General features: G+C 47.7%; 1 protein-coding gene across 1 annotated transcript; it reads left to right on the top strand.

Moving 5' to 3' along the window:
* The first annotated feature begins 433 nt into the window (after positions 1 to 433).
* On the top strand, positions 434 to 25,585 carry LOC149372028 (beta-galactosidase-like). The gene is made up of 14 exons (XM_089585619.1): positions 434 to 528; positions 1,094 to 1,244; positions 3,826 to 3,889; positions 7,755 to 7,849; positions 12,160 to 12,340; positions 14,247 to 14,427; positions 15,752 to 15,795; positions 16,998 to 17,113; positions 19,276 to 19,353; positions 20,706 to 20,792; positions 21,939 to 22,046; positions 22,758 to 22,892; positions 24,416 to 24,652; positions 25,370 to 25,585. The coding sequence occupies exons 1-14, from the start codon at positions 434 to 436 to the stop codon at positions 25,583 to 25,585; spliced, it is 1,788 nt and encodes a 595-aa protein (XP_089441745.1).
* Positions 25,586 to 26,909: the final 1,324 nt, after the last annotated feature.

Consider the following 26,909-nt stretch of genomic DNA (forward strand, 5'->3'; position numbering starts at 1 on the left):
CATCGTACGTAAATTGAGACAAGACTCATGCATGTGGAGGACACTGGGTGCCTTTGTGTGTCGTAGTGGAATGGCACTATCGCTGGCAGTCAAGGTGCGCATGCATCGAAATGCCCGTCGCGTGTCTTTGAGGCTTTCTTTTTTTTATATCAAGTGTATATGTTTTGCATGGTCCCTTATTTGTACGTACTTATACGTCCCCATGCGGTGTAATATCTCAATTGTATTGATTGTTGCGTAGGCTTTTACGTTGTAGGTTATTTATTTATATCAAGTAATTTTCTCTGCGAATAGCAACTAGTCCGTAGCACTCTGGTGTGTCCTCCTAGTGGCTTTCACGAGATGATTTATTTTTCTCTCCCAGCCGCGTCGACTGTTCGCCGTCGACTACAAGAGGAACACTTTCCTGCTGCGTGGCAAACCGGTGCAGATAATGTCGGGTGCCATACATTACTTCAGGATCCTGCCCGAGCTCTGGAAGGACCGCCTCACCACCATGCAGGCGGCCGGCTTGAACACCATTGAGACGTACGGTGCCTTTGTATCTTATCAGTACGAGTGTAAGGCTCATCACACCGCTCATTTTGCTGGCTTAGTACCGCACAGGATGTGCGCTGCTGCGCGACATTGTGAGGAAGCGGAGGAAGAGCATATGATAAAGCCACTGCTTCGAGTATCCTTCTAGTGTGTCTGGTGTTTGTTTTCATTGTTGCTTTCACCGTTCTACGAAAGAAACGAGAAAGATATAGGCCAGCTTTTGCTTCATCTGTCTCTTACTGCAGCGCAGTCAGCACAGTTATAGCTGCAGAGCATTCAGCCGCCCACCATTTAAGCCTGGTCCTTTGCTGCCCCCTTTCTGCCACTGAAGGCGCGTTGTTGGCAGTCGGCAAGCGCCACAGACGCGGTGAACTAAGTACGCCTTTCTACGGTATTCACGCTACGTCTGACAAAAGAATGATGCACGGGCAAGAGGGCGACGTCATAAAACTCAGCGAACGCGTCTGGCCCCGTGACACTTAGACGTGTGTAGCGTAGCGTCGCGTGTTTCCCAAAGAAGCGCACTTTAGCAACGCTGGCTGGTCTGCTGGCGCAGGTACGTTGAATGGAGCAGCCACGAGCCTGAGGAAGGCCAGTTCGACTTCGAAGGGCAGCAGGACCTGGTCCGCTTCCTGTGGATCGCTCAATCCCTGGGCTTCATGGTCATCCTACGGCCCGGCCCGTACATCTGCGCCGAACGGGACTTCGTGAGCAGCCCAGATACGGGCCACACGCATATCATGCCGATCGTTTGTCTGTCCATTCTAATCCTTGCATGTAATTTTCCACGCCTAAACTGACCGATGCCGTTTTCAAGAGTTCGACGAAATTTCGTCTGGTACCCTACCACAATGGGAACGGAGAAACGCAGTTACTAAGTCAGAGATGATGGAACTGACGTTTCGCAGTCCATACGGATTATTTGTTCACCAAGAAACGAACAGAGAAGAGAGGGCTTAGTGATCGTGCGTATATTGCTCCGGAACATCAATTCTATTACTTTTGACTAAGTCAGTGATGCATTTTTTCGTTTCCACTCAAAGGCACTGGCGGTGTGTGGCGCGGCGAGGGTTGAGGCAGTGACGAAGGGCAAACAGGAATAAAAATAGACCAGAAGTGAAACAGCATCTTATTTTTATCCCGCGACTCTGTACTAGTTCACAGTTCACTCTACATACGCGTAATGCAATACATACGAATTGCACCCGGGACAGTTGGAAGCGGCTAAGGGCAGTGTCCTGCAGGGACAGTCCTTTTTCTGACTTCATTTTTCAACCTTCACCGTCAGCTGTCGGCATTTTTGGCAGCGTCGGAGGCATGCATTTCTCGCAGATTATCAACCCTGATGGCACATTCGGAAACAACTAACGGTAGCAGGCGAATGAATAAACCGGAAGAATGAAGGATTGTACAACCCCTGATTACTGTAGTGCGGTATTAATAATTGTCCACTAATGGTTGAAGAAAGTTATAAAGTGGGCTTTTTTCCATACGATGGATTATTAATGCGATAAATTCTTCTGCTATTCTGACAAACTCTGCTGCTTCTGACGAAAGTTATCAAAAAAATTGCTTAAGGCAAGTTTTTCTGGGGTAGTTCTCTAGCGAAACTGAGGCCATTTTTTTTGTACCAGTCTTGCGCCTAGGAGGCTTGTGACGAACCCCGAAGTGAGTAAAAATTAGCCAATTTATGTACACTGCACGTTTTGAGTTAAAACATAGCCAAGTACAAGGCTTGTTCAAATCTATATGAGTCGAGAATAGCGAGCCAATTTGAGGCTTAACTCGTCTGTCTACAAACTGTACGCCACGTTTACCGTTTCCCGTTCAGAGCGAACTGTTTTGTTTTTTTCGCTAGTACTTTTCGATGGAGGTAAGCAGGTACGAATGACTGGGTAACTGGAAGCGTTCAAGAACCCGAGAAACAATTTACAAACGCCGCACAAAACGTACGAATAAGGCAGGAGCATTCAAACTGGATTCTGTGGCAGCTTTCGGTTCCTTCAAAAGGGCTTCCCCAAACCCCCAAAATCCACGGGTGGCTGAATCCATATTTTTAATGCACCCCCTTTATTTTAGGACATAACCATATATTTAGTACTTGCAGCGCATGGTTCAGTACATAGCCGGTCGTTATTAACAGAATTTAGGCATTTTATTGGGGGCTGTGTTTATGCATGCTCTATTTTTACACGCATTTTGGGCAGAAAGGCATGGAAACCAAGCCAGATAAGGTTCTTCAGCGCCTTTTGAAAGCTTGTGGTGTTTCGCGAGGCTAGAATACTGAATACTGAGAAGCCGTGAATTGAATGATTTGTGGCGCTGTCTAAGTGCACGCTGACGAAAGCTGTGCCTGTTTTAAAGAGAGAGAACTCATACAGGTGTGCCAGAGACATACAAGAATTACGCAAACATACCCCCGCAAAAAAACAAACAAACAACAAAAACACTGAAGCTGCAAGCTCCGGGTAACCACTTTCCGAAAAATGTCCGGGCAGCATCGAAACATGATTCGCTGCAGTATTTTTAATATTACGAACAAAGGAATAACGAAACTATGACAATGACTCAATGACTCAATGACTACTGCACATGCTGCGAGGATCAGGGTTCCGGTTTGCAAATCTAGCCAAGGTTGTGCTAAGTCAAAAAGGTGTTCTATGAGCAATAAAACTTAAATGTGCTTCACACCCGCATTGCTCCTCAGGTTTGTCGCCAAAATAATGAGAGCAGCGGGCTGCGCTAACGTTCCTTTCTTTATGTAGAGTGGCAGGTCGCCCAAAGCAAGCATTCAGAACGGAATGGTAAATGTATGCTGCATAACAAGTATAAGAGCAAAATCATATTTTTAGATATAAACAACTACAAAAATACCCTCGTAATAATTACTGTGTGACATTGTGGTAGCTCATTTTACATGCATAAATAGCACATCACAAAATATGACCGGAATCTTAAACTGATGGTTGTGTACAAAACTTTTGCTTCAATCTCGATTTCTGTTGAAATATATTTGTATTCTGGTGAAAAAACTTATATTGAATATATTACTGCTATGGATTTCTGTTAACTGCAATTTATGGTTTAATTTATGCCTCAGCAGTGCTTATAGAAACAGCGATGGTACTTCATGACTATGTTAAAGATTTTCTATTTTCCCCCGACTTTCATGTTTTTCTGGTGATAATGACAGCTCGACAATGTTTCCTCTTGCGACGCTATAAAAAAAATACATCAACCGCATTCGTGTAGCAGTTCTTGAAGATAAGCTTTTTCCCTTCATTGCAGGGAGGCTTCCCATACTGGTTATTACGCTACGGCACTGATATTCAGCTACGGGCCATGAACAAAAGTGAGTACGGGGGCAGCCTATGCAACCTTCCCACACATTACTATTTTTTTTTGTGTGTGTGTGGGGATCGGTAAACGCTGTGGTGCACTTTGCTTTGCGTGGAAGAGCCAAAATGTCGCCAAAACAATAGTACGAGTAATCTGAAACGTTGCTAGCAGAAACGGGATGACAAGAGCTCATTCCGCCAGGTTTTCACGGGATCCGCTCTCTTCCAGCGTAGGTTTGATGCGGGTGATCTGAGTGAGAGGTGCAGTACGTGTCTCACTCTCGGTTGACCCTTGAACCGTGCTCTGAGGAAAGAGAAGGAGGGTGTAAGAAACAAGAGAGAGAGTGGCACCGCAGTAGAGGGCTACTTGTTAATTTCGACCGCCTTAGGTTATTTAACGTGCACTGACCTGGCACAGCCCGCAGGCGTGTTTTAAGCGTGATGTGCCTTCAGCTCCGATTCTCCACTAATTAGGGCGAACAACGATCAAATGGCTTCATGCCGAACGTGAAGCCGAACTGAGACCGAAGATGAAGCGAACTTACCCGAAAACTTCCGAACATTTCCGTCCACTTGGTATCCAGTGTGGGAAAAAACCGAAGCGGGATTCCTACCGACATATAGCCGGCGCAAATGGCACAACTTTGTTTCCCGACGATAGATGACTCCGCCTTCGCCACTCTAGCGTTGTATGTTCCAAGTTCTGGCGCTAATGATTCAATTCATCGTCTTCCTCATCTTTCGTCTGTTAACGCCAATGATACGCTGTTCAGCAGGAAGAGAAGCGGCTGTTTGCGGACGCCCGAACGCAGCCAGAGAGTTCTTTTAGGTGGACCAGCTTAAACACTGGGGACCAGACGCAGAAAGACAAACAGGACTCAGCGACGTTTATCGTTTTTCTTTATACGTCCGTGTCCAATGTTCAAAGAGAACTTCTTGCTGGGCTAGTTAGTAATTTATTGTAAAAGTAAAAGCGCCAAAAGCCACACACACACACAAGACAAGAGAACGGCACAGAGCGCCACTCACAACTAGTTTATTTTGCAGAACCCAGATACATATATACACTTAGCCAGCGCCTGCGCAAAGAGCAAATCTACGTATCAATGAGGTAACGAACGCTCTAAAAACTTTTTTCCGCCTGATACAGAGCAACAGATGTTTCACTGACACACTAACTTCCTTTCTTATTGATATAGAACGCTTCAATCAGTTCTCTGGTTCAAGCTGGCCCGCACGAACCGAACCGCGCCAACTAGTTCGGAAACATGCTATCACGCCAGGGAAGCTAGGAGCGCTGCCCGAGCCGATGAACAGAAACGGATGAAAGAGATGGTCAGTCCAGCAGTAAAAAAACTTGGCCAATACCCAAGGGCGGCTACACCACCATCTATGAGGCGTCTTAGAATGGGCTATGCCTTTTATGCGATGCATTGCATGCTTACACTTACCTCGACGAAGATATTGTTACGTAGCCGTTGGGGCTCGTAACCGAAACGCTTTAATGGTTGACGTGGACGGCACCGGAGAACAAGCCAAGAGCACCCAAAGGAAGCCGGAACCGATCTTCCTCTTCTTTCACTCGGCGGTGCACGCGACTTGCGAAGAGCAGCCGCCTAGTGGCTGCGGTGCACGCGACTTGCGAAGAGCAGCCGCCTAGTGGCTGCTTGTGGAAACGTGGCAATATATAAGACTACAATCTTTCGTCGCACTTCGTTCCCATCAGAACAAGTCCGCCGCGGCCGGAATTTGAACCCGGCGTCCTCGTACTTAGCAGTTGAAAACCTTGACCGCTGAGCCACCGCGGCGGGTTTGTTTGGGATTTTGCGTTATCTAGATCGAAACCACCACCGAGGTGATTGCTAGCTGGGACTTTAATACTCTCACGTTGTAGTGACGGCAGGCCAGTGGTGAGGAATACAGCAACAAGGCTTGCAAACGAAGCTCTTTATTTGGGCTGACTTGCGCCCACAAAAGAACCGAGTCACTCGGCGGCGGCGTAAGCAACAAGCGTGCTCGTCAATCGTCGAACTTCGAATGCCCGCTGCTCGCGGCATCGTTCAATTTAAAGCCGGCAAGGAAACTTCGAGATAATAGGCCGATATCATCTAGACTAATCTGGAAACACGTAGATGCAGCTCTTCATGGCTGTGATCAATCGAGATAAGTCCGGTCGCTTCTCGCGTCACGAACAAAAATGATAACACCCCTTTCCTGCTGCCTTGCGCGAACGAACGGGCGCTACAATGATACGCGGCAATACCAAGCTCGCTGGCTAGCGCTGAGTCCACGTACAGGTGCGGCCAGAATAATACGGAGCACAGGAAGGGTCGCGGAGCAGCGGAAACGTACTTATGCGCGCTGCCTAGCAGCGGCGACAGGAACTATCTTAATTTGGACGCGGCGAGATGGCGCCGGTAGCACGGTCCCACTTTTAGTGCAGGCCTATCAACATCACAGCACATAGCATGCAGTCCCTTGCCTCATGATCGACTGATACTCTGGTGACAGCGCCATGCGCTTCGTTGCCCCGTTTCTCGCATCGAGGAGCGGCGTGCGCTGTAAACGGGCGCAAGACGGCCGTTTTGGCATTACGTGTTATCTCGACCCTTGAGTCCGCGCGGCCACCGAGGCTGAAGTGAGAACGCCTGGGTGAAGGCAGCACCTGGCGGTGTTGCCCGAACCAGCTCAGCATCTTTCCAACAGTGATAACGGCAGGGTTGCAGCAAAGAGGCGGGCTCGGCGGCAGGCACTCTCGCTGCGCGCGGATAGCCAGTGGTGTCTTTGTTGTGCTGATAGGTGGCGCTTAGATGCAGTTTCTGCTAGCTTGGCCGCCTTTCGCGTGCTCCGTATTATTCTGGCCGCGCCTGTACGTGTGTCGTAGAAGAGCCTTATGTGAAAATGCCGGAAGATATCTATAGCAACTGCACAGATGCATAGTCCTCCATAAGGTCAGCAAAAGAAGGGCGTCAGGCAGGAAGACACGATATCGCCAATGGAATTCAGTGCATGCTTATAGGAGGTATTCGAGGCCTGAATTGGGAACAGTTGGGAAAAAGAGTTAAGGAGAATACCTAAATATTTTGCGATTCGCTGATGACATTGCCTTGCTGAGTCGCTCAGGAGATGAACTGCCACGCATGATCAATGAGTTATACAGGCAGAGCAGAACGGTGGGGCTAAAAATCAACATGCAGAAAACCAAAGTAATGTTGAACATTCTAGCAAGGGAAGAGCAGTTTGCAATTGGTGGCGAGGTGCTGGAAGTGGTAAGGGAATAATACATATACTTCGGGTAGGTAGTGACCGCTGATCCGGATCATGAGAGGAAGATAACCTGAAGAATAAAAATGGATTGGAGCATATATGACAGGTTCTCTCAGATTTTGAATGGCAGTTTACCAATATCCCTCAAGAGAAGAGTATAAAACGCTTGTATTTGACCAGTACTCACCTATGGGGCAGAAACGTGGGGGCTAACTTAAGTTAAGGACAACGCAGCGAGCTATGGAAAGAAAAATGATAGGTGTAACGTTAAGAGATCGGAAGCGGGCGGAGTGGGTGAGGGAACAAACGCAGGTTAATGACATCTTAGTTGAAATCGAGAGGAAGAAATGGGCTTGGGCAGGGCATGTAATGCGAAGGCAAGATAACCGCTGATCCTTAAGGGTAACGGAGTGGATTCCAAGAGAAGACAAGCGTAGCAGGGGGCGGCAGAAAGTTAGGGGAGCGGATGAGATTAAGAAGTTTGCGGGGATACGGTGGTTGCAGTTGGCAAAGGATAGGGTTAAATGGAGAGACATGGGAGAGGCCTTTGCCCTGCACTGGGCGTAGTCAGGCTGATGACGATGATGATGAAGTGTGCCGTCCTTTGCCCAGGGTACCTCTTCTACGTCGAGCGCTTTATGGCCAGGCTGTTCGAGCAGGTCAAACCGCTTCTTATCAAGAATGGGGGACCGATCATAATGGTACAAGTAAGTTGGCCTATTCTTCTAGGTGCTTATTTTGATAGTGCATTTTAAAGAGGAAGGCAAGCTCTTGTCGAAACCGGTAAAAACTGTAACGATCGTTAAATTCGACGCAATTTTTTCTGGTAATCTTTCAGCCTGGAAGCCATGAAAAAGACGAACGACAGCATTCATCTCTAAGAAGTGAAGTGAAGTGAAAACTTTATTAGCTCTAGATTCGGTTGTATTCAACGGTTTTGAGATGGCTTCGTCCATCTTGCTCAAAGGTCGGCTGCCCTTAGTCCAGGGCTCCGCTGGATGCTGCTGCCAGTTTTGCTCGCCGAATCAGACCTTCTTGGTCGACCCGGCGATCGCTGGAGAGCACTCCCTCCCATTGTTCCGCACTCGGGTTTGTTATCACTGGTAGCACGCTTATTCTCTGGCATGCCCACGTTATGTGGTACAGCGTGGGGGCTTCTTGGCACCAAGGGCATTTGTCATTGTATTGTGTTGGATACATTTTGTTGAGTACGTGTAGGTTCGGGTAGGAGCCCGTCTGTAGCTGCCTCCACGCGACAGAGTCCTCTCTTCTAAGGGAGTTGTCCGGTGGTGGATACCGCTTTCTGCAGCCCTTGTAATAATTTAGAATCGCCGAATACGTAGTGTTGCGAGTCCGATTGCAGTTGGCGCCGTGAACAGTTTGAGCTTCATGGCGCAAGGTTAGCAAGGGCTGATGGCGTTTGAATGCCATGTGCCCTTGCTATCTCAACATTACGGTCATCAATTTTTTGAGCCGCTCTTGAATACCCGTGAGTTCTTTTGCGCGGCTCCTGCTAGACGGTACCTGTTAGACGGTATAAATGATTGTCATAGAGAACTTGGAGGCACACTTTTTCTTTTTTTTTTATACTTACATATGTGGCGGGTCTCCACTAAGCTAATTTTTGTGTTCACTTAACTTCGCATTAATTAATGCATAACTCCTGTCCATTTCTTCCTGTCTGCCTGTCGGGTTTCCTTCGCACAACAGTTCTTCATGAGTGGACGAAGGTACAGGGTCTGTTCTGAAAGTAGTAGGACTCATTTTATTTTATAAAATTTATTCAAGAGAATAGTACAAACGATTAGAATTTTTCAAAGTAGCACCCTTGCGCACCTACACGCTGCCGCCAATGAGTTTTCCAGTTTTCGTACGCCTCCAGGAACGCCTGGACCGGAATGCAGTTTAGATCCCTTGTCACGACCTATTGAACCGCCTCTACTGATCCGTGATGCTTCCCCTTGAGCGTCGATTTTATTCTCAGGAATAGAAAAAAGTCTGGCGGGGCCAAGTCAGGGCTGTAGGGGGCCTGAGGTAGCGTTGCCGCCTTGTGCTGGGCAAAAAATCGGGGTCCTCATTCACATGATGAAGATCCTGGCAGATCGCTTTCCGGTTGGCCTTTTGCTCCTCTGACAACACTCCCAGCACCAACTTCGCGAACACTTTCCTCATGGCTAAGTTTTCTGTCACGATCTCATCAGCAATCATTGTGATACTCATCCTGCGATCACAGTTCCGTAAATGTTTCACTCGCTACACATTTTCGTTGGTCTTGCTGGTCGAAGGGCGTCCGGAGCGGTCGACGTCTTCCACTCTCTCCTTACCTTCTCGGAACCGCTTGTTCCACACAAAAAACACCTGATCTACCCATGACAGCGTCACTGTATAGGCCTCCTTAATCATGTCGTGAGTCTCTTTGCCCGTTTTACCAAGATTTACACAAAATTGTATCGCGTAGCGCTGATCCAGTAAACGCTCTATGATTCTGCGTGACGAGACGTTTCGACAGGGGTTCACAGTACAAGTGACCTGCTCTCTTCAACGGCCGAGAGCCGACTGCCGATTTTCCCAAGCATTCCCAATATCCCCCTTCAACGATCCTGCACGCCCAGACCGCCTCTCGTCCACCCGTTCGCCCAGGAAAAAACCAGTCCTACTACTTTCAGAACAGACCCTGTATCATACTGTTATGGTGATGACATCCCACTTACGTGGGTAGCTTTGCTTGCTGCGTAGTCTTGTCCGACTCAGGATCAAAGAAGACCGCGAACCAGACATTTTACTTTTCTGGCTCTTGCTGGCTATCCCATTCCCCTCGCTACATTCTCTGTGAGGTCAGTACCGTTGTATGCACTGTAACATGAGCATTTAAACGATAAATTTTACGTTCATAACGACTCCAACTTTCATATAAATATACATCGTGTGGTTGCCATTGAAACTGTGTTAATTTGGCGCATAGCCTTCATATTTCTTCACCTATAGAGTGTTGTCCCTTTAACCTACTTATTTTCATAATATCCATTTCGCACAGTTGGAACTACTGTTCACAAGGACATGCCCTCCCTGACGCTAGTTGTGGGGAGAAAACTGTACATGATGGTATACAAGATGCGTCAGGGAAGCCCGCCACGAATTTTCAGAAATAGGGTTTTTGACGTAAAGAGAAGCTTTTTGCGGCCTAGTAACGCTAGCGTTAGCGGAAGTCAGAAAACAGGCGATTCATGTTTACCATACTTAACCTCACAGTTTGTTTGCAGCACTGTGAAAGGTAGACTCTCTCGTCCAATCAGGGTCGAGGAAGACAACAAATAGTCCTTCAAATATTTGAGTAGTGTTGTGATTATTTTTCAAACAGTTATTGCAGTAACCGAAATTGTAGTTCGTGGTGGTGTTTTGAAATTAAAGCAGCCTTTTATTCACTGGTTAAATTAGCACAGAAAGTCTGCATGGACACAACCCTGCGCAGACTTGCTGTGAAGTGGTGCGTCCGGCGACGCGGACGAATCTCTTGCGCTACACCTGCCCGCAGCAGCTCCATACTGGTGCTACACCTGGTGCTCCTTCCTTCCCAGGGATGGAGCCACCAGTCGCGAGGTGACGGGCGCAGATGATCACGCTTTTGCAGTGCACGCTGTTCTGATTGGCCCAGATCGCCGCAGCCTTCACAGCGCTGCAAGCGACTTGTGAGATGGAGTATAGTAAAGCGATTAACTAAATTCTAATAGTTAACTTTTAACTATTACCGCTAGGCGTCCACTCGCAATAATATTTATAGCAGAACGTTAGCAACAGCCATATAAGTTTTTAGACGTTCGAAAACGCTATTACCCTGGCCGTTGTGGCTGAACTATTTTGTCAATTTCTCGCACTCTTCGAACACTGCGTGCATGTGGAGAGTGCAACGCGAGGTAAATCAAATCACGACACTCGGCGACGCACGTACCACGCGACAATCTCTGCTCCACCCGCGCTGGAGCAGTGAAGTGGTGAGGCGAGAGAAGCACCACAGCACTTGGGCTTGTTATATCCGAGGTCAACGCACTCAGTTCGTTACATCCAAGGTCCAGACGTAAAAGTTTATTTTGTGCGAGCTGGCATACTAAGGTTCGTTATCCGAGGTTAACAGTCGCTGTATCGGAGGTGGAATACTAGGGCTCGTCATATCCGAGGTAGTATACTAAGTTCGTATGGTAGTATAGAAAGTTCGTTCGCAGCCCTGTGGGCATGTGGGCCACCTGTCACTGGCTACTGACAAACGGCTGTAGTCATTTCCGCTTGTGCTGACCCATCTATCGCTAACGCATTGATAGCTAAGAGAACAAGAGTGGGGGCTGGTACTGCATTTGGCAGGCACTCTCAGGTGATGAACAGCAGTTCACCATTATTCCTCAGGGGGAAAGTACACAAGAGCGGTATCTTACCGGTGCTCACATATGGTGCAGAAACGTGGCGGCTGAGGAAAAGGGTTGAGCCGAAACTGAGGGAAACAAAACGAGCTATGGAAAGGAAGGTGATGATAAGTGTAACGTTTTGAGACAGGAAAAGAGCTGAGTCGGCCAGGGAACAAACGCGAGTTAATGACATTTTAGTCGTAATAAAGAAGAAATGGGCAAGGCCAAAGCATGTAATGCGAAGGTGTGTGTGTGTGTGTGCGTGCGTGCGCGTGTGTGCGTGTGTGCGTGTGAGCGTGCGAGCGTGCGTGCGTGCGTGCGGTGTGGGGGGGGGGGGGTAAGGTGGCCGCAGCTGACACAGGACAGGGTTAACTGGAGGGGTATGGGAGATGCCTTTTTCCCGTAGTTGACGTATTTAAGCAGATGATGATAAAATTTATTGAAACTAGTATAGGCAGCTCTACATGAAAGCTGCCCAAACGGCATGATAAACGAACTAAGCGAAGCGCCGCTAGTGTATATGACGACGGCGCATACGATACGTCGGGACGCCTCTGGCTTCAGTGAGTGCCCCCTGCGTTTGGAAACACGGTGTCGGTGTATGCTTGTGCCTTTCTGTTCAGGTGGAAAACGAGTACGGCAGCTACATCGAGTGCGACTCGGGGTACATGGCGTACATGCGAGACTTGATGAGGGCGCAACTGGGAAGAGATGTCGTCCTCTTCACCACGGACGGCTGCGGGGACAGAATGCTGAAGTGCGGTCGTGTCGGTGGAACGCTCACCACCGTCGACTTCAACGCATGTAAGCCTTTGGAGTGGTGTGTAACGTCGAACTTCCCCAGCAGGAAACTTAACAGAGCCGCACTAGAGCTATTCGTTGAGTGCAGATGCCAATATGGTGGTGAGCTAGCTGCGTATGGGCGCTGGGTAGAGTGTTGTGTGTTGGGCTTGACGCTTCGCCATCGAAACGCGCCAAGCGAAGCATGTTGGGCTTTTTTGTTTTGTCACGCATAACAAACCAACGAGCCCAAACTGCCATGTTAGTTTGGTTTGGGCGGGTTTAACGTCCCAAAGCAACTCAGGCTATGAGGGACGCAGTAGTGAAGGGCTCCGGAAATTTCGACCACCCGGGGTTCTTTAACGTGCACTGACATCGCATAGTACACGGGCTCTAAAATTTCGCCTCCATCGAAATTCGACCGCCGCGGCCGGGTTCGAACCCATGTCTTTCGGGTTAGCAGCCGAGCACCGTAACCACTGAGCCACCGCGGCGGGTTGCCGCGTTAGTCAAGCGAAGCAGCAAGAGCGTTAAAAAATCAGCAACGGTTAAACTCTAGTAAAAGTTGTTACTAGAGCGTTAGCTCTGTGGTTATGATTCGCTTTGGTTTTAATTGCAATTGACTAATTAGCGCCAATTAATTTGGGTCGCAAAGTAGCACAGTGCATATATACTTGACCTAAGCTTTTCAGCGGTATATGACTTGATTCTAAAGCGAAAATTTTGGTTTTAATTACGATTACATAATTAACGCTAATTAATATGGTCCAATAATTAGTCGACCTAACTACGTAATTAACCAATGTTCCAAACTGATCGTCCACACTCATGGTCGATCACGTGACATATACTAAAATACATAACTAGACAGTAGCGAAATCTACAAAGTACCGCTTCAACCTTGGCTGATCTTGATGGTCAAAGTACCGGTATGAGGCATTTTCTGAAGTTGTATCCCTATGTGCAGAGCTAGCGCTCTCTAAAAAGCACTGCACGATAAACCGTAGTGTTTGCCAATGCTGCCTCATGCTTCGCACGGTGAGTGCAGCACCACAGGCGACGGCGCAACCTGCGCCATCATTATCAGGCAAGTCAGTGCGCGCTGATGAGACGTCGCTGATTATTTCACGTCGCTTCTGTGGAATGAGAAAGAAAACTGGAAACACGCCGAGTTGATCAGAATTTTAAATTTTAGCCCTCAATCGCGAAACCTTTCACGGAACTATGCGAAACGCATTTTGTACACCGCACTGGGCGTTGTGGTCTTAAAGGGAGTTCGCAATGACAACCGCAGAGCGTACAAGGTGAGCTGAGTCACGTACTGGCATTTGGTATCCGTTGTTTGAAGGAATTTGTGCTTGACGGGAAAGAAAACAATAGAAATCATCGACTATTTGTGACAAATGCAGACTTTATTAGGACGAAAGCAGCGTTACATGGTTGCGGCGTTGTTATGTGGTGAATTTTCGTGCTGGCTTGTGATGTAAATTGCAGCAGAGGCATCACACGAGGAATAGCTGCGAGCTGGAGGCGCCGACTCCTTGGACTGTACAGTCTGTTGTCGGCAGATGGCGACACTGGAACTTAATGCACAGGCTTGTGAGCCTGTTGCCTCTTCCGCTCGAGTTCCTCAGTGTGAGACCTATGTCTGTGTGAGACCTATCGATGACATTGTAAACGTACAATGACCGGTTTGTATGTCACTTGAAAATGACGTCACGTCACTATTGGCGGTGTCACCGGCAAGCACGTGACCTGGGGTCTTACGTGATACAGGCAGGCACAGACAGCTGACAAAGTTGCAGGCCTCCTTGCGAAGAAGGCATGCAGTCACGATGCTTGAATTATCGTTTTTGTTATCGGCAGTATAGAGTTATGGATTCGAAAAATGACGCACCACGTGCCCTCTTTCCCCGTTCGTGCCGCGCAGACGCGGAGCCCAAAGCCGAGTTCGAGGTGAAGCGGCGCTTCCAGAAGGCGGGCCCCCTGATGAACTCGGAGATGTACACCGGCTGGCTGGACCACTGGGGAGAGCCCAAGAACAGACTGGAGGCGAAGCAGCTGGGCAGCCGTATCCGCGAGCTGCTTGCCATGAACGCATCCTTCAATCTGTCAGTAAAGTATACATTAGTAGCACTTTTAAGTGATCCGAATGTGAAGAAATTAGCGCAGAAATAGAGACAAAGGACAAGGGAGGTGATACACATGACGATTAACAAGCGCTACTGCTTCCAAATGCTTTATTGAGATATAAAGCGGAGAATATAAAGCAAAATATGCGCATGCACAAGGATGGCGGGCAGTATAGGCACACACATCACGCAACCGCACTTTTATGTGGCGAAAAATAATTGATAAAAGCACATTCAGGATCATAAATATGCAAAGCAGTGTCACTCGCGCCGCGACCAGATAGCTTTTTGATACGGAAGGCCTCGAGAAGGAGCCGAGCCAGCTTTTTGATACGGAAGGCCTCGATAGGAGCCGAGCCTTTAGATTGATGTTCCTGCCCACAGTCTTGTTCTCAAATCTAGCTCTACACGTGTTTGCACAGGAAGAAAAATGCAGCGCAAGGTTCGAGGTATTGTCCCTATTTTATATTTTTTCCATGCACCCGGAGCCGGTCACTGATGCAGCAGACAGTTTGGCCTACATATGGACACTCGCATCAATGAGGAATACTGTAACATCATGCAACGTCAGCTAGCCCGACAGAGCGTCCTTCTGATAAGCGGCCTTCCGCTGATTTAATGGCGCCGTTTAGATGAAAATAGAAGCGCGTTCCGCAGAATGGCTCACAGTCTGTCCATTCGCAGTGTAAAAAAAAAATCTCTAATATCGTGAGAATTATTGTGATTAACAGCGAAACAATAGGTTTGAACCACCGGCCTTCGGAGTACAAGCTACACGCTACGCGTTCTGTGGTGCAGTCATGCTGGAACACAGCTGTAGACGCACTAATAATCTCGCAGCATTGACGTCATAGATCGCGAGGACATTTCGCCTGGCACCAGAGGCAACATTCGCTGAGCTTATGCTCTTCGGAAACATATAATGTTGGCTGCCGACAAACAGCTAGGCTAGTAATTTCTTTACTTGCTTTTTTATGCTTTCTATTTTTTTTTAAGGTTAAATCGAATGCAATGGCACTGGTGAAAGCCACTAGAGGTCAGATAGTGTGTAAAAATGTACAGTCTTAGCTGAACCTGTGCTACGTTCGACGCGTCGAGTGCTTCGGAAACCTGTGAGCGCATCGCACTGCCGGGAAGTTTTGGTCTGGGTGCTCTCCTCCTCCTTTCCACTATACGTATACGCTACAGTGTTACGAGCTTTGTGGAAAGCGATGGGAGTTCGCTGCGGCCGGTTGTCCTCTGCAAATTCGAATGCCATTACTGGACGTAACTTCGCAAAGTTAGTTTTTTCTTCTTTTTGCAGGTACATGTTTCATGGTGGGACGAACTTTGGATTCAAAGCTGGTGGTAAGTGCTGCAGGTTCCAGGTGCAGCTACCTTATACCTCGCCAGCGGGCGGTCATTGCGTCCGAGGTCAGGCCCTTAAGAAGACCTTTAGGACTTCAAAAATAAACAAAGGCTTTCAAATCCTATTTATTCATTTGTGCTTTCGGCCTAAATTCTCATGTTATTTTCTTCGGAAAAGTTTTTAGTTGACATCGTCCCGAGACAGCGGAAGGCAAGCGCGGTTAGCGAATGCGTTCGTCTGAAATCCAAAGTGCAAGTATGTGGCGTAGACCTACGAAACTGAGGCGGATATGAAATCTCCAAGTTTTGCAAGTGAAAGTATGGCCACGCAAAATTTCGCTTGCTGCACAGTCTCACAGTTGCAATATCTGAAGTTTATTCTTCTAAAATTGCTGTGCATGTGTTCTGAAACCATTCTGACCTGTAAGCAATACCACAATGCCTCTCAAAATGTTCGCTGAACTGAAAGTTGCAGTATTGAGAAATTCGTTCGACTGGCACATTTGCACTAGATACAAAGTTTTGTTTTTTTAGAGGGGGGTGAGAGGGGTACTCACGGATGGCGGCATCTGGAAGCGCCCAGCAAAAATTATCGCCATATGTTGGCATTATTTTCTTTAAAAACTTTGCTCTTTACTGCTTCTTTTACCTCTTAGTTGATCTCTCGGATTGCAGTATCTATGGATTCCTGTTAATAGATTTTGTTCCCTTGAATTTTCTTCCCGGCGGTTGCACGTGTATAAACAATTCCAAAGTTTGGCACTTGAACAGAGTTTACATTATTGACCACGGGCGTCGCGACAGTCCGTAAACACCCAAATTTCTGGCAAATCTGACCACCGTTTTTTCTGGTACATGGACATGAGGTTTCGATTGGATTAGCGGGAGATGAGTGGGAAAGGCTCCTATCCTGCAGGACACATTACAGCAGTCTCGCGAAAATGTCCCTGTGCAGAGGCAGGTGTAAAAAAGGTGTCACATGACCGCACGCGCACATGCCTCGTCAGGCTATACTGCGCAGGGTTATGGCTGCACTGGGGGACTGAACATTGGGACTTCACGTCATCGTAGTTTTTTTTTTTTTGTACGGACGAGGTCACTGTGTCGTTTCGACCACTGCTACTGCTATGGCTATATTCTTCAATTCCTGTCCAGTTGCGACTTTACGCCGCGCAACTTTTCACGCTTGCTGGCGCGTGCAGCCAACTACGAAGCAGGTTTCCGGCCGCAGCTCACCAGTTACGACTACGACGCACCCATCAATGAGGCCGGCGACGTCACCGAGAAGTTCAAAGCTGTCCGCGACGCCATAGCCGAGGTCAGTGCCTCGTTTCCGGTGGAACGTGAGAGGCCCACACCAGCAGCGGGCAGGGTGGGAGATATTGTAAATGAGTTATACCGTAGCAGACCAGCAGGCTTTATAAATGCACCTTTTATCCCGGTTCGATCCCGGCCGCGGCGGCCGAATTTCGATGGAGGCTAAATTCTAGAGGCCCGTGTACTGTGCGATGTCAGTGCACGTAAAGAACCCCAGGCGGTCGAAATTTCCGGAGCCGTCCACTACGGCGTCCCTCATAGCCTGAGTCGCTTTGGGACGTTAAACCCCAATAAACCAATAAACCAATAAACCAACCACCCAATGCAAAAGCATTTGTAGGCTATGTCGGCGGGGCTCGTGTCACCAAAAGATGCCCGCAGCAGTTGTGAGGTTCTGTGAAGAGATATCGTCGAACGAGTGGTGTAATAAAAAGAGGGTGATGTGAGGATGATGTCGAAGAAATAATTATGTTGATAGGATGATTAGTTAATTAATTAGAGCCAGAGATGTCCAAAAAGTGGGCAAAGCATGGCGCCAAATTTGAAAAACCGGAAGTGTGGGCGGTGCCATGCGTGGCGCCAAAATTTGAAAACGCAAAATGGGTACTGAAATGAAACGAGGCAATAATCGGAGTCCAATCAATCAATTAATGATTAATCAAAAGACAGAAGTCGTGGATACGAATAAATATCTAATTAGTGATCAATGATTAATTAGATGGTTAATTAATAAGACGAGTAAGTAAATGAGCGTAGATCAACCCATCATCGACCAATCATCGATCGCCTAATCAATCAAAAACAAACGTTCAATGAGTGTACTAATAACCACAATTTTAATGATGTAATTAGGAACATGGTGGTGATGGATCAACGCAGTTATTATGGAGCGGATGACGTAACGTCGTGACGTCATAGCGTGAAGTTACGTGACGTCACCGGGCGGCGAATGAGCGCGCCCACCGCGTCGCCTCCGTGCGCCGCCGCGCCAAGGGGGTTGCCATGGAAACGACTAGTATGCATGTGCGCCTCCTTGGATCGTACCACCGTGACGTCAGCAGTGGCGTGATGTGGTGGCGAGAGGAGAAAAAGAGGGGAAGAGAGAGACAAAGAAGGGCAAAAATGGGCGAGGATGCGTCAATGCTTTCGCATTCCTCCAGTGCGAGTTACCGCAGTGATCTCAAACGTTTTAACGGCTGTAACGTTGCGGTCGCTAAAGTGTGTCAGCGTTCCAACGCTGCGCTAGAGAGACGACTATCCAGTCTACTGACAGTACATAGAAATCTCATGATTTAGTCGCGGCTTAACGTCAGTAGTACAGCGAGTCGACGTGCCGGCATGAGGACTTCTGATTTCTTTTGAACGTTTTTTTTCCTTCACACTGACTAGATAAGGCATGCAGGAAGCATTGAACAACCTTGTGGTATTAGCCACGAATTAAACAATCCATTGGCGGTCAGTGCTTAGCGGCTGTCACCACTGCTCCAGCGCGCATGATGCGGTCAAACCTCAAGGGGTTCTAGAGCTTCGTTTGAGGATTAAGAGTAAGCTCCGAACATGAATGAATGAATGAATCCTGCAGAATAGTATATCCTGTTTGCGCAAAAAGACCTGCAGCAGTGGAAAGGAAAGCCCGCGTCCCATCGATGAGTGCCGTCCCGTTTTCGCGCCTGGATACTGGTCTGTTCACTGCGCTTTCCAGGGGACAAAAGCGCTTTATTCACGCGTTGTAACGGCTGCCCACGAAGATGCATAGTTCTCTTAGCGGCAGCGGCGCAATTGAGTGTCCATAATTTGCATACCGATATTTTTATTAGCGCGTCCAATTCAACCAGTCAAAACACTAAGAATGCGGCATTCACAGCTCTAGGAAATTGCATCCAACCTTGCCCTGTGGCTTTCACCACAGAGTCTGAAAAAGCGACGTGGTCGCAGAAGTCTATCGAGGCAAACCCTGCTGGGTGCCAAACCTTCGCGGCTTTCTTGTTTAAGGGTTAGTCCAAGGAACTTCAATTTCACCGCAGGTTCATTCGCATTCGACATTAATGTTGTATTTGTTATTAATGAATGTTTGCGTAAACCTCTGATTATTTATGCAAATATGACTCCGGGAAAGCTGCCTTTTGCCTTTTAATGGTTGTTTCATCGTGCCACATTTTACAGTTCTTTCCCGACCGAGTCAAGGGAGAAATTCCAGCCCCGAAGAAGAAAATGGCCCTCGGAAAAATTGACATGAAACGCGTAAGCATGGAAATACCAGTTGTAGTTTCGTTTTTATTTCTTTTGCTTTACACCGAATTATCATATGTTTGGGCCTCGAGCTTAAAGCTGCTAATCATTTGAACTAGAAAATTTGCTCGTGAATATTTCTGGAAAGCGTGTATAATGCACGTCTCTAAGGGACAAACAAATGAAGAGCACTTGGAGGCACTTGTCATACTGTTTGCTCTTTACGTTTTTTGCGCCGTCGCAGTTGAAAATGTCACATACCTAAGAAAACAATTCCCAGGCAGGGCTATTCTTTGCCCGAATGTATTGCAGCATAAAGGGATATTCACTTCGGCTTGCTTATAATCACAGCCGTATTTCGATTAACTTAGAGTGAGAAGGTTGCTGCATGATTTGCTGGAATAATGGCAACCTTAAAGTGACACCGAATACATTGAGAAAAAAAAAAAAAGCTGCCGAGAATGCGCTGAAGCAACAACCTATCACAGCAGGCGGCTGCTTCATGGTGCACACTTTTCTGATTTGGCCGGCACCAAAGCGCGGGATATGCGCAACTTTTCCAGGGTAGCCACAGCTGGCCCTTGATGCGCATCAAAGTAGATGAAAAGACAACTATTGTCGATGCACGCGTCAGTGAAATCGCTTCAGAGAGGCTGCGTAGAGACCATAGCATAGCAAGGGAAAACAAAGCTGTAAAAGCAATCATGCAATTCTGTCAGCACGCGGATTTCTTTACCTCAACCCACATGACACCAGTGGAGCAGCTAGAGAAGACTCTTATATATCTTGTCTCCGCAAAAGGCAGATTCTTGCCTCCTTCAAATTCAAATTTGCAATACTTTCAGACACTCATCTAGAACCATGGTAAAATAATTCAACCACTTAGCCATGTAAATATCCACAAGTACTCCCTGTTTCCAGCTGCCACTTCTTATTTGAATAAATTGCCAGAAAAGGCTGTAAAGGGTATGTCTGTTTATTCATTTGTTAATTTTCTTCAGAACATTAACCTTGATGCTTAACTGCCTCCCTTTATTTGCGTGTATGTGTTTTAGATGAGTGAACTTTCAGTTTTTTTGTGTGTGTACTTCCTGTCTTTACCACACGAATGTTTTGTAAACACTCCTACAGGGGCCCGAAAGAGGCCGTGCAGTATCGTTAAGTAAAAAAAAAAAAAATGTCTGCGCGTGCGCACTTCAGGAGCCCCAAAGAAAAAAAAAACTTGATTAAAAAGAAATCGCCTATCCAATATGAATCATGGTCCCTTGCGATAGGCCCTCATAATGCTCACTTTCATTCTGTCGTGGGCTGTTCCCCGCCACCGCTAAAGTAACCGTGCTGGCTATGCGCACATGCCACTGCAGATGTTCGGCCTGAAGGAACTGCGGGAGCTGATGGCCGACAGGACTGTGGCGTCGCCCTACCCGCAGACGTTTGAACAAGTCGGCCACGTAAGACGCGCTTTCAGGAGCCGCACCCAGGTGCTGGGCTGTGCCGCTCTCGCTTTTCATGCCTTCTTGCCATATGACACTGGTAACCTCTTTGTCAGAAAAAAACAGTTCTCTGTACACTTCCCCGCTTAAAAACTAGCTAAAGTCGATTAGAAATTAAAAAAAAAAATTGTTGCGTACCGTCATGGGATGGACGTAGTCGGAGCTTCGGAGCTTGACCGAATCTCCCATTCCAGGGTGAACGCTCGCCGTGAACTCCTTTTTCGTTCCGTTTTTCCTTTCGTTTTAGAATGTGCAGATCTTAAGCTTTGTGGAAGGAGCGTTGTAAGCAGACGTTTCGCATTTTCTCTAGTCGGAAACCATTGTGTCGCGCATACTAATATCGCGGTCAGACCTCGAAAGGCAGGCATTCCGACTGAAGCATTTTAACCTGCTAGCGTTACGTCTACAGCCATCTGGAAAGAAATGAAAATGGGCCACTTCATTCGTCTAGGGTGAATACCACTCCTTGTGCACAGACGTAGTTTTTCGCCGCTGGGTTATACTACAGATCGGAGCATTTTCGGTGTTGCGCACTAAGGCGCCGTACAAAACGGATGTTTACGCGCAATAAAGAACTGTTCTAAATCAGTCTGGAGCATTGCAATATGGCGTTCCTCATAGCCAATGTGTGACTTGGGTACGGTGAACCTGCACAATTTACAATACTGACGGGTGTCATCGTCTTATTTGAGGTGTACGTTTAGAAACTGGAAACCATCCTTTCACGCGGACTATACGGGCCCGAAAATGGCGTCTCCCGACCGAACAGTGACCATCTTCTCCTTAAACGGGGCAGCTGGCATCGATCGAGACAATCCTATTTAATTCTGCAGAACTCATTCGCCTTTGGAGCTTTTAACATGGTATGGTGCCGTCTAACGTCCGCACTTCCTAAAGAGCCTAGAACTGCTGGAGAACGGCAGATACGCAATTTGACTGCCACGATGACAGGCAAAGTCGGCTGGAAAGTTTAAAAAAAATTAAAATTTATTGTCCAGGTGAAACAAACCACGCTTTCCTTGGCGTTTATTGTTAATTACACGCGCTGTCCTCATTAAAATGCTTTCGAAATGCAGCGCTCCCCGCTTTATTTCACTGCTGCAGGCGTACGGCTTCATGCTCTACGATACCATCCTCCACTTCGATACCAAGCTTCCCTCGACTGTGGCGGTGCATGGTATACGGGATCGCGGCTACGTCTATGTAGACGATGTACGTACTTGCACGTTTGACCATTCTTCACCTCGCGCAGTGACACGAGCAAAGAAAACACCGTTAATGATGTATCTTGTACTCATGTTTTTCTTTCGGTGTTGCCAAACTCATCGGCAAGTGTTTAATTCGTTACATTCAATTGCATATACCGATCCTGACGTCACAGGAATATTCCATTTCAGTCTCGTAAAACGAAACAGCATGCGGCATATTTCACTAGTCGGTACAAGGAATAACCCACTACGGACAATCGCAAACAAGAAAAACTGTTTCCATCTTGGCGCTTATGATTTTACTTATGCATTATTCACTTTATCGTCAACTATAATGCTTGGTTGCGGATTGCAGCGTTGTACCTAATGTAAAACTTGCAAGTAAATCCTCCCAGTTTCTGTTCCAGTGTAGTTTCCGATGCCTTGCACGTAGTGACGATGTACAATCGAGTGTACTGCTGGAGCTTCCTGCCACTGGGCGTTTTAAACACAGGCTCGCTCGTTCGCTCCACCTCGACTTGGATGCAGAAGTAACCCGGTTAGCCAACGTTAACGACAAACCATGAGGCTAGTTTTGCAGTTAATACTTTGTCAGTTCATTGATTCGGCCGTCCGTTGAATTATTTTTTCACCATTTTCATATTGAGAGTGATCACACTTAAGCGCCAAGGTAATGACGCCCTCATGAATCGCTTTTCTTCTCATTTCTTTCCAGACATTCATAGGCCTTGTTTCCCGGATGGAAAACATGTCTGAAATCACCACTGAGGCTAAACCTGGGCAGCGATTATCAATTCTCGTTGAGAATCAAGGACGCATAAACTTCGGACCCTACATCAGTGACCCTAAGGTAGGCATAAAACTGCAGAATTAATTGCAGTTACCACTTAGCTGAGCGCCGTTGTGTTTCCACCTAGGGAAAATACACAATCTTCTCAGGTCCTCTTAAGTGACATGAAGTTCGAAGCGGACTTAGGGCTGTCACTGTAGCAACCAAGCTAATAAAGCTGGCAACAGGCCGATGACTGTGCAACTTGAGGTGGAAACTATTTTGGTCGATCATGTTTGAGAAAACGACCATAGTCAAGTAAATTGGCAGACAAATTACAATAAGGTTATCTGCCTGTGCGGTAGCTCTCTTATTCCGTGTTTAAAGTGGCTCATTCTGGAGAAATTCGCTTAAGATACATTTGACTAACACCCTGCCCATTAAAATTAATCAATTTCAAACATTACGCAGGGTTAACAAAGAAAACTACCCTTACCTTCGTGGGTAGCGCCGTAAATTTGGGTTGCCTGATCACACAAGCGGAGAATCAGGAGAATTGTGAAAACGTAACTCGTCCCTCGTCCGGCGGCGGTAAAGAAAGGGCATTAATTAAAAAAGAAAACAAAAAACAAACTCACCGGACAGTTACCACTGTGTAACGTGAGATAGAGCGGCAGCTGTTCGCGGTGGTGAATACGATATTGTTTATTCAGTCTCCTCTGGCGGAGTGCACGTGATGCAACTATGCTATCACTCGTGGCGTCACTGTGTTTTTACCACTCAGCGTGCTGCGCTGTCCTGGTTGGCGCGTTGCAGGGACGCCATTCGTGACGTCACTACATTCGAACCAGTCAACGTGGCGCGCCACTGCATGCTAAGTCAGTGAGGTACTGCTTTGCTCCGACGCCACAGAATCGTGCCGTCAACAGCTGTCGCGGTGAAAGTAAACGGGAAGCTTTCCCCCGGTATACTGCCACAACTTCGCGCGTCGCCGATTGAGATCACGCACGACATAATATAACAGGGGCGATTCACCACTTTTACTGGTCTGAAAACAATGAAGCTATGAGTGGCGTCGCGGTAACTCTCCACAGTAATTGTCCCGAGCATGGTGACGCACTGTATCGGCGAATCGAGCAGTCGATTAGTCTAGGCCTTCTTTCATAACTTGAAGAGTGGTTTTGCGGATTCGCGTTCTGTTCTGTGGCTAGGCAGTTAAAACAGAGTAACCATCCAGACCACTGAAACAGCGTAACATACCTGTCGCCGCATCTTAATGTAACACAGCGGTAACCGTCTTGTGAGTTTCTTTCAAGGTTTAGGATGTTGTGAATTGTCTTTATGAAGTAATAAGTGACTAAAGGTTGGAACACTGGTTGAGGGGAACGAGAATGTAGGGCGGATTGCCTTTATGTAGTAATCGAAGGCTAAATATTGGAACATTGGTTGAAGGGAACGAGAATGTTGGGAGGATTGCAAACCTGAACGCATCCCTAAAAATTAAGGGTCAAGTCGCGTGTGCCATCTTTTGAAGCACTAACGTGCGTCTAAGAATTCAGAGAACGGTACATGAATAGAGAGTTCCTGCTGTTCCGTGAATGTAGGGTATCATCGAGAACGTGACCATGGACGACCGTCTTCTGACCGGTTGGGAGATGCGCCCCATTGGCCTTTCCGACGCATCCTGGCTCCGTGACACCGAGGCTCTGGCTGCGCTAAGACGCGGGGGCGTCTCTCCGAAGAATGGGACCACAGGGCTTGCGGTGTACGCGGCCAACATGTCGCTTCCTCAAAACGAGAGCTTCTACGACACCTTCCTGCAGCTCGACGACTTCGGGAAGGTACGCTAGCCGGGCCTGCGACATGATAGTAATTAACAGGCCCAAAACCTGCCTCCATTAGCATTCAGTCAACGCTAACAAAATGCATGAGCGTGGTTTCCGCATGTCCTTATCGAATTTTCTTACTAGGTACAAGCTTAGCAAGCTTAGCCTAATCCCACTAAGAATCGATTGATGTTTTCTCGTACTGCACAATATCACCATGGAATAGTGACATCTTTGTATCTTACCGGTTCTCACCTATGGGACAGAAACGTGGAGGCTAACAAATAGGCTTCAGCTTAAGTTAAGGACAACGCAGCGAGCTATGGAAAGGAAAATGATAGGTGTAACGTTAAGAGATCGGAAGCGGGCGTAGTGGATGAGGGAACAAACGCAGGTTAATGACATCCTAGTTGAAATCAAGAGGAAGAAATGGGCTTGGGCAGGGCATGTAATGCGAAGGCAAGGTAACCGCTGAACCTTAAGGGTAACGGAGTGGGTTCCAAGTGAAGGCAAACGTAGCAGGAGGCGGCAGAAAATTAGGTGGGCGGTTGAGATCAAGAAGTTTGCGGGGATACGGTGGCCGCAACTGGCAAAGGACAGGGTTAATTGGAGAGACATGGGAGAGGCCTTTGCCCTGCAGTGGGCGTAGTCAGGCTGATGATGATGTATTGCACAAATGGGAGGCGCATTCTTTTGTTTGACTGAGACAACAGCCGCCTTGCTCACCTTCAGGGCGTTGCCTTTCTCAACGGTTTCAACTTGGGCCGGTACTGGAATCTCGCGGGCCCACAGAGGACGCTGTACGTGCCCGGAGTTCTCTTCAAAAGTGGAGTCAACCTCCTGGTGCTGCTGGAATTGGAATCCACCAAGTGTTTGTCGCAAGATTCATGCAGCGTGAACTTCGTATCCAAACCAAACTTCGACGCGCCAGTGCGCTGGCCGCTATAATAAACAACCTCGCCCTGACCTCTGCACAGTGCGCTTCCCTGTGGCGTAGAACCAAGTTACTTCTTAACTGAAGTTAACTTAAGTTCTTAACTTTCGGTTAAGAGCGGATATGCACGGTTTTGTCGAGCGTTTTTTGTTCTGGCAACACTGCGAGTTAGCCCCAGAATTCTTTCTGTCTGAAGCATCGAAAGCTAGAGTGTCACCTGCACCGGCGCTTTATCAAACACTGCACGGAATGCTTGGCTTGCTGCGCTGCCTTGTCAAAACCAGCGCGGCACGCGTCGTCTGCACTACCGAAAATCTTTTTAAACGCCGCGCCACAAATATGGGAAGCATTTTGGGGCCAGTGTAATCATCAGCACCCATGTTTGCTTACAAACGTTAAAATCGTGTATACCATCGTGTTGAAAAGATTTGGCCTCGCGAACTATTTGCGTTGTATTGTTACCAGCGGATAGATTGTGCACTCCTCATACGTTGACACTTTTCAGGCAGTTTCAGGCGACTGGATTGCGTGAGTGGGCCGCAATCATGCTTTTTATCGCGATATTGCTAACCAAAATTGCCAGCTCTTAATTTATCGAACATCCTACTCGAGCCATTATCAGAACCATTTTGTCATACCGGTTCCCCAACTCCGATTCAAAATCTGGCTATTCGCTGCGACCATTTTGCGGAGGTTAGAGTGGGTTCGTACGAGCGTACCTGATTGCGGATGGTCTTCAGGTCCAGGTGTCACGTGACAACGCTTTCGTTCGGACGCCGAGAATTCCCACGAACGCAGCGGAAGAGGTGGAGGAGGAGGAGGAAGAGGAGAGGGATGGAGACAAACTTTATTGAACCTAGATGCTCTGCTGGAGTCCGGTGGGCGGCATCCTCTTTTCAGGACGCCAGTAGCTTGCGCTGCCTCCCGGATCCGGTTAGTCAGCTTACGCCGGTGTTCAAGGTCAGAGCTGGTAAGGGCTGCTTCCCAATGCACTCGTGTTGCATGTGTTGTTTCTTCTGCTGATGTTACGCCTGAGCACTCCCGCGTAGGTGGCAGAGAGTCGGTGCCTGCTCACACCAAGCGCATCCTTTCCTGTATCGGTCTGGATTGATTACTCTGTAATTATGAAGGTTTGGGTACGCGTTTTTATTTTTCGCCAGAAGGTGGCTTCTTCTCAGTTTAGTTCTTTGTCCGGAGGAGGGTAGAGCCTCCTATTCGCTTTGATTGGATCTTTTACTGGGGCTTCACATCCCAAAGCGACTCAGGCTGCGAGGGACGCCGTAGCGAAGGGCTCTGGAAATTTCGACCACCTGGGGTTCTTTAACGTGCGCTGATATC

This window comes from Amblyomma mixtum, chromosome 1, assembly GCF_055824585.1.
Source record: "Amblyomma mixtum isolate Tamu chromosome 1, ASM5582458v1, whole genome shotgun sequence".
NCBI classification, from domain to species: Eukaryota; Metazoa; Arthropoda; class Arachnida; order Ixodida; family Ixodidae; genus Amblyomma; species Amblyomma mixtum.

What these genes read in the sequence shown, in the direction of transcription:
- LOC149372028 (XM_089585619.1), top strand. Translation starts at nt 434, where the DNA reads ATGTCGGGTGCCATACATTACTTCAGGATCCTGCCCGAGCTCTGGAAG. An exon ending in GACCGATCATAATGGTACAA is followed by an intron (nt 7,850 to 12,159) that starts GTAAGTTGGCCT and finishes CTTTCTGTTCAG; the next exon opens with GTGGAAAACGAGTACGGCAG. An exon ending in CTTTGGATTCAAAGCTGGTG is followed by an intron (nt 15,796 to 16,997) that starts GTAAGTGCTGCA and finishes TGGCGCGTGCAG; the next exon opens with CCAACTACGAAGCAGGTTTC.